The sequence below is a fragment of the Apium graveolens genome, chromosome 5 (assembly GCF_009905375.1).
Source record: "Apium graveolens cultivar Ventura chromosome 5, ASM990537v1, whole genome shotgun sequence".
In the NCBI taxonomy this organism is placed as follows: domain Eukaryota; kingdom Viridiplantae; phylum Streptophyta; class Magnoliopsida; order Apiales; family Apiaceae; genus Apium; species Apium graveolens.
Genome location: NC_133651.1, coordinates 138,848,233 through 138,854,988, shown reverse-complemented (window position 1 = coordinate 138,854,988; position 6,756 = coordinate 138,848,233). Strand labels below are relative to the sequence as shown.

The 6,756-nt window shown below is 32.0% G+C and overlaps 2 protein-coding genes across 3 annotated transcripts; both read left to right on the top strand.

Moving 5' to 3' along the window:
• Positions 1–1,014: 1,014 nt before the first annotated feature.
• On the top strand, positions 1,015–5,127 carry LOC141724534 (uncharacterized). Of its 2 annotated transcripts, XM_074526706.1 has the most exons (6): positions 1,015–1,146; positions 1,315–1,477; positions 3,432–3,584; positions 3,669–3,844; positions 4,031–4,145; positions 4,906–5,127. In XM_074526706.1, the coding sequence occupies exons 2-6, from the start codon at positions 1,340–1,342 to the stop codon at positions 4,960–4,962; spliced, it is 639 nt and encodes a 212-aa protein (XP_074382807.1). In that variant the 5' UTR covers positions 1,015–1,146; positions 1,315–1,339; the 3' UTR covers positions 4,963–5,127. The 2 variants fall into 2 exon arrangements, with proteins under 2 accessions (XP_074382807.1, XP_074382808.1); XM_074526707.1 differs by lacking the exon at positions 4,906–5,127 and having other exon boundaries at positions 3,669–3,848.
• A 551-nt stretch (positions 5,128–5,678) lies between these two features.
• LOC141724535 (uncharacterized) lies at positions 5,679–6,521 on the top strand. The gene has a single exon (XM_074526708.1). The coding sequence runs from the start codon at positions 5,721–5,723 to the stop codon at positions 6,354–6,356; it is 636 nt and encodes a 211-aa protein (XP_074382809.1). The 5' UTR covers positions 5,679–5,720; the 3' UTR covers positions 6,357–6,521.
• The last annotated feature ends 235 nt before the right edge of the window (positions 6,522–6,756 follow it).

Here is a 6,756-nt window from a genome sequence, read left to right as displayed (position 1 = left end):
TTCCTGTTTTATTTCTGCTAACATAATATAACTGCATCTCTTATATGCTTTAATCATACATCCATAAAAGTTTGAAAAAGGCTAAAAATATCCAAAATACATTCACCCCTTTGTGTTGTATTCAATATCTAACAATACAGTACCAACTAACCGACTATAATTTTTTTTTTATGTTTTGACGTGCAATACACGAATGTTTTATTTTTTATTTAACAAATATTTATTAATTTGAAATAGTTAAACAATCAAATTAAAGTTCCGACAAATAAAAAAAATTGCTGATTTTTTTTGATTTTATTCCAACTCCATCTTGAGTTTTATAAATTAGATTTTAACGATGTTACAACCACACGAAGCTCACGAAGTATTTTTTTAATTCAGTGATGATTTAAAAAATTTGTCCAAAAAATAATTATCCAGAATTTGAAAAAAACAATAATTACGAATTTTGCAGTATTATTCTATTTAGTTTTGGTTATCTACTTCTTCTTTTTAAAATCATTAAAATGGTAGATAATTCTATTCAATTTAGAATATTTACTTATCGTTGGTAATGAAATATTTCTTTATTTTGGATTCAACGACTATGATCAATTTGTTAAAAGATCTAACAGTTTATATTAAATTTGTAGTAGAGAAACCATAAAAATCAAAAATTTGGATAACATCTCATTATGCATATTATGTAATAAGGATGTAATTTATTTCTTTAACTTTCTCAGAATTTTGAAATATTAAATAGAAAAATAATTAAATACCTTAAATTTTCCTAAAAATCATTAATTCAAATTATTATCTCGAAATTATTTGAAACTCTTTTGAAAGTCTTTTTTCTAATTTTCTCAATATAATATATAATTTTATGATATTAGAGCGAGAACAATGGAAGAGCAGAATGTTAAACGAGGGGGTGGTTATTTAAAATTATATATTTATTATGAATTTCAGTTTCACGTCTGAAAATCATAATGTTTTTTTTTAAATTCTTTATTTATTTATAAACATATTTTTTCCTTAAAAATAATATTAAAGCATAAAGAAGAATAGAGGAGAGAGTAGAGCCAAAATCTCCGAGATAAACAAGTCCGCCTCTGGTATATCGCCCCTCTAGTACACCCTTCACCGGCAGGAAACTACTGTTTTAGGGTTCGAATAATTCCATATCCTTCTCTTCTTTACCTTTATAATTGTCTCTGCGTGTACTGTGTTTTTTTTATTTTATATTCTGTTTGGAAATTAAATTTTGGGTTCTTGAATTCTTGATAGCAATGACTTCAAAATTTGGTTAAATGATTTTTATCGAATAATTTGTAGGCTGAGAGTTGGGGTTTTGTTGGAAATGGATTCGGGTCCGAATAATGTAGAAGAAGAAGGCAAGTCTTGGGATGAATTATACACTGTTGATTTAATGCCATCAGAGATGTTTCTTAAGTTCAGAAAGGAGATTCAGGGCTTTCGTTTTGGTGTTAATATGGAGGTAATTTATTTTAACATACAATACAAATGTGTATCTATTAATTCTTATTTAGTTTGATGTAATGTTTACTCATGTACTGTTTTTAGGATTACTTCTTTAGTACTACTTGTTAGTGTAATAAACACTGCAGGTTAGGCATCACCTAACATACTTCTGTAGACTAGCCTATAAGAGCAAGTCCAATAGTGTTCTAATGGGTTCCTTATAAATATTATAAAATATTAGCTCTTAGTGATTTAAGACATGATTTTGAAATTAAACTCCAACAATGATCCTTATCTTCATTCCTTATTAATATTATATTAATAAATTTGAAAATATATGTGGAAGAAAGAGAGAGAGAAAAGTAAAAAGAAGAAAGAGAGATGAATTTTTTATTGCTAAAAGTGTTATAAGGGAGCACTAGAAGTTCCTTAAAGATAAAAAAGGAAGGCCATGTCTTAGTGATTTAAGGAAGCACTAAGACACTGTTGGAGCACCATTTTTTGTCAAAATCCTTATAATTGAATTTAAGAGCTCATATAAGGGAGCTGTTGGACTTGCTCTAAGTGTAGTAAAATGTACACATACCTTATTTGTACTGTGCAAGTAGGGAAGATGCTTCGGTAAAGACCTAGTTCAAATATGCTAATTTTTATAATTTCTGTGAGCAAGTCCAATGCATAACTATATCTGTTTTATACCTAAAATGTAAAATCAAATCTTCAAAATCATATGTCTAACTATAGTTGAATTAAAAAAAAATGCATAAATGGACAATTGGTTTAATGTCTAGAACCATAGATTTAAAGCCATCATAGGTATAGTTGAAGGAAGAATGCATAAATTGTTCTATGTTTAGAACCAACGATAGTTACAGACAGAGTTGCCTCATCTTCTAATAGGAAAAATGGGAAAAAAAATTGGTGATGATTTTTACATAGACATAAAAATAGTCATGTTCATTTTAGCATTAGCATTGAAAAAAGTTCTATCTTAACACCAAGTGTCAATTTTTGGTGTCAAAATACAGCAATCGCTATATCCATTATACCATTAGACATTGGACTTGCTCTTACAGATTCCAGCTACTAAAAATACTACGAAATAGTAGTTGCGTTAAATTATGCTATATTGTGTTACTATTAATTGAGAAAATTTACTTCATTAAATGTTATATGAATATAATATAACTGCAAAGGGATAATTGTGCATGTGAATAACTAAAACTTTCTTAATCTGTCAATGAAGGTCATGTGAAATTATTAAATAATTTTTTTTTCTGTAAGTTACTAAATTATTGGAACCCTTATTAAAAAAATGAACTTTATGTTCTTTTGTGATATTATAAGTTGCATTTGCATTTTACAACTATGTTTACTCCTTTTTTATGATAAATATGTGAAAAAGCTTATATATTTGCATGTAATTTTCAATCATAATTTTGGAAGCTCTGGACTTGGTCAGTGCATGTCCCTTGAGAATTGTGTGAAAAGGATAAGGTATCTTGTCAATCACATTGCAACACACTAATCTGCTGCATATTATCTCATTAGATTTGGGGCATAATTTTGCATTGACATGTCATCATAATTTTTTTAAATATAAACTACGGATGTATCAGACTCATGCTATCAGGAAGTATATATGCAAGGTACCTTGTTCTTAGATATTTTGTTGTGTATTTTATCAGAACAAACGAATGGCGAAACTTGTGTGTCTATAATTTGTATGTGCTTGTTATGTATGCAATTAGCCAATTACTAAATAAGATGAGAATCTAGGCGTGATTCTTATTTGAAATGTACTTTTCTCTTTAAGGTTGACCTTTTCATATTACTACTGCTGGGTCCACCACTTGCCACAATAGAATTACTTGCTGCATAAAAACTTTCGCTATGTAAAAGGCTGCTTGATTAATACGATCATTAGATTCTATCAAATTTTATATTCTCTTATTGTTCTCATGGTTTAGTTCTATAATGCTCCAATTAACGAGTTTGAGTCAAAGCTCGTTTTAAAACCCATGGCCAATGATCGACGATGGAAATTTATGTATGCACCTTTACACCATGACGTGCGTTTGATGTCCAAGAAGATTCCAGTAACAAACTTTTTGAATCTCCAGGTCTAGTTCTTCCGTCCTCTGTAATCTCTTTTTCTCCCCTTTAACCTCTTGTTGTTGATCATAATAGGTTTTAAACTATTGCAGGTAGGCGTGGGCCACAGTTTTGGATTAAAGTCAACTGGTTTGAACTGGAAGCTTAGTACTTGTTTGGGTGGAGATGGCCTATCCCGGATCCGGAATAAAACATCACTTGGTGTTTGCCCTGGAGTGGATTTACGTTTTGCATGGAAAGCAGACTATGTTCTTCCAGAATTTAATGGGCAAGTTCAGTTCAGCTTTCACATTGACTATAGATGAAAACTGATAGAATACTTGTGTGAATCATTTAGTGTTAAGAATCACACAAATTGCATATGCTTGGATGTAGATGATTATTTATTATAAATAAATTGACTACACTTGTAAGCTTTCTTTCTTATCCTTCTATTGAAAAATTGCTTTTACAGGGCCGTTGGCACTGGTCAACCATTGTTCAACATGAACTCAGGAAGCCTACATGCATCGCTTGATAGAGTTGAGCTGATCTTAACCCATACAACAGAAGATGTGCCTGAGAACCAGGTACTTCCCATGTACTGAATCTCTAGTGATCCCTAAGATGGATAAATTAGGACGTTGTAGTTATCTTGAGTTCTTAATTGCACTCTCTAACTAGGTGAATTATGTTAGAAAATCCATCTCTTTCTAGGTACTGTTATCTTTGCTAGCAAGTTTTTGGATTTATGTTTTTCATATTTTTATGTTGAAGAATTTATAGTGTTTCTTCTCCTTTTCAAGGGTCTTTCCATCACCCCTCATGCTATGATCTTCCCTTCTCCCTCATAAATTCTTGAGTAATTATTTGTTGGTCACCGTTTGCTTAACTATGTTTGTGTAATGTCTCACAGTAAGCACATATGAACCAAAGATCTCAGTCTCTATATACAAATTTATCTCCATATATTAACATAAAATTTGATATCGTAAGCATGGTAAGCAATATATGGAAGTTTTTGTCCAGAGGTTTTCGGACTTATTATTCTAACCGCATTAATTGTTCTTTTATTCTCGAGAACACAACTATTCATGAACAAATATGAGCCAAAAATTTCACCTCTACTTGTCAAATGATATAACAGTACTCTTTTGATCTATATATATGTATTCATCAAACGCTTAATCTCGTAGTGTTGCTATGTTAGCATGATACTGGAATTGAAGTGGTAGACATTCATAACAAAATTTGTTGTTATACAGTGCTTTTTGAAATATTGTGTCTACTAGAAGGATGTTAAATATATGTACTCCATGCGCTCTGAAAATTTTCTTTGGCATAACCCAGGTCCCGGAAAGTGGCAAAAGTCAACCATTGGCTAGCTCGGATGTACAGATATCATGAGAGTTTGGTGATTTCATCGTTTAATGGTAGGATTGTTTAATTTATTTTCAGTTTTATTGGCTCCTATGTGCTGAAAAATATAGCTATGAGCAGCATATGCACAGCAGAAGTACAGTTAGTCGTGATGTAAATACTATCATGAATGGATTTTGTAAAGTTTTTTTCTCTGTTTTTTTCACAGTTTCAGATACGAAAGAAAAAGGGTCAAATGTGCGATACTGAACCTTGTCACTAAACAAATATATTTTGTTAATAACAGTCTCATCCTTGCATATATGAATTCTTCCCTTGGATTCAAATTTAATAAGCATCATTCTGCATATTCAAAGAAATAAAATACCGTGCTTGTTCAAATCTATATCCCTAAAAAAGAAATGTCAAATTGAGGTTAGAAATGACTCTCAAACTCATCTGACAGCCTACATAAGCATATTTTAAACAGAATAGTAATGCCAAATATGAAGTCCCATCACAAAGTTATTATTCACAAAAAAATAAACGGCAGCATTCAAAATTTGAAAACTAAAAGCCCGTGAAACAAAACACTCATTAGTACTAATGAAGCTCTACTCACTAAAAACAATGCAGTTGTTTCAAACACTTATGGAGGGATTCTGCACCCTTGAAGAAGAAGCCAACAAATGGGGTCCTCCAACATAGCCGTTGTCTATTTCTCCTTTTAACGGTCCCTAATCCAAAACCCCCTCCATATAAATTTCCATTCCCATTGCAAGAACTAAATGTAAGACTTCCAAGAAATGGCTTCAAGTAATAATAACAACCTTAGAAGTTCATGTTCTTTTCCATACATTCTTCTCTCAGTCTTGAATTTCATTCTCTTCGTTCTCTCCACGACATCTTTAGTTCCTACCGTAGCCCTTAAAATGCCACCAAGCTCATTGGGTTTGGCCTTCCTCATGGTTTCTTCCATCTCACTTTTGTCATCTTTTGTTGGTTTTTACTCTCACCTTGCTCATTTTTGCTTCCTGACACATGTTTCCCTTCTCCTCGCCTCATCCATCGGGCAGTTGCTTGGTATTCTGGCTTTGTTTACGAAAGAAAGATCAAGTATTTCGATGCTAAAGTCAGATAGGGGTCCGAAAGAGGCTAAATTGTTGGTGAGGTTAGAATGTGGGATTTTTATGGCAACGTTTGTTATGCAGTTGGCTGTGGTAGTAATTACTTGTGCTGTGCATAGCTGTTGGGTAAGAGAGTATGAGGATATCGAGGCTGAGAAGGAGGCATTAGCCCGAAAGAGGAGCAGGAGAATTGCGAGAGTGCAAGAAGAATCTATTGCAAATGCTGCAAAGATTTGTGAGATCAAAGATAAAGAGTTTGATGAGAAGATGAAGGTTAAGTATGGTCTTTGGGTGAAAAATAATTTTGAAGGTTAAAATTGACAAGTGTTCACCTTCTTGTGGAAATTGTATGTTTTTTGTTGTTACTTTTTTGGTAACTATAGAGGTGCCAATGGTACTTGTAATATAAAGTTTGCATATTGTGTGTTCTCTTCTTCCTTTTCCAAATATCAAAAATGTAATATTGATCTTTTCTTTTCTTGCCAAGAGGCCCAAGACCCTTTGTTATTTTCAAATGTTGCAGATATGACCACTACAAATTATTTTAGCAAGAATTCCAAAAGAAACAAGAATTTAGCAAGGTTTCTTTTGTACAAAATCCTAATATAAATAATTTCATAATAGCAGGCCAGTGAAGAGCACATTTCTGACATGAAGAATCATTAAAACTTGATGCCTATTGAATAAGATTCGCAGAAACCCTCTTGTTAGGCAG

What these genes read in the sequence shown, in the direction of transcription:
- LOC141724534 (XM_074526706.1), top strand. Translation starts at nt 1,340, where the DNA reads ATGGATTCGGGTCCGAATAATGTAGAAGAAGAAGGCAAGTCTTGGGAT. An exon ending in GTTTTGGTGTTAATATGGAG is followed by an intron (nt 1,478 to 3,431) that starts GTAATTTATTTT and finishes CTCATGGTTTAG; the next exon opens with TTCTATAATGCTCCAATTAA. An exon ending in CAAACTTTTTGAATCTCCAG is followed by an intron (nt 3,585 to 3,668) that starts GTCTAGTTCTTC and finishes AAACTATTGCAG; the next exon opens with GTAGGCGTGGGCCACAGTTT.
- LOC141724535 (XM_074526708.1), top strand. Translation starts at nt 5,721, where the DNA reads ATGGCTTCAAGTAATAATAACAACCTTAGAAGTTCATGTTCTTTTCCA.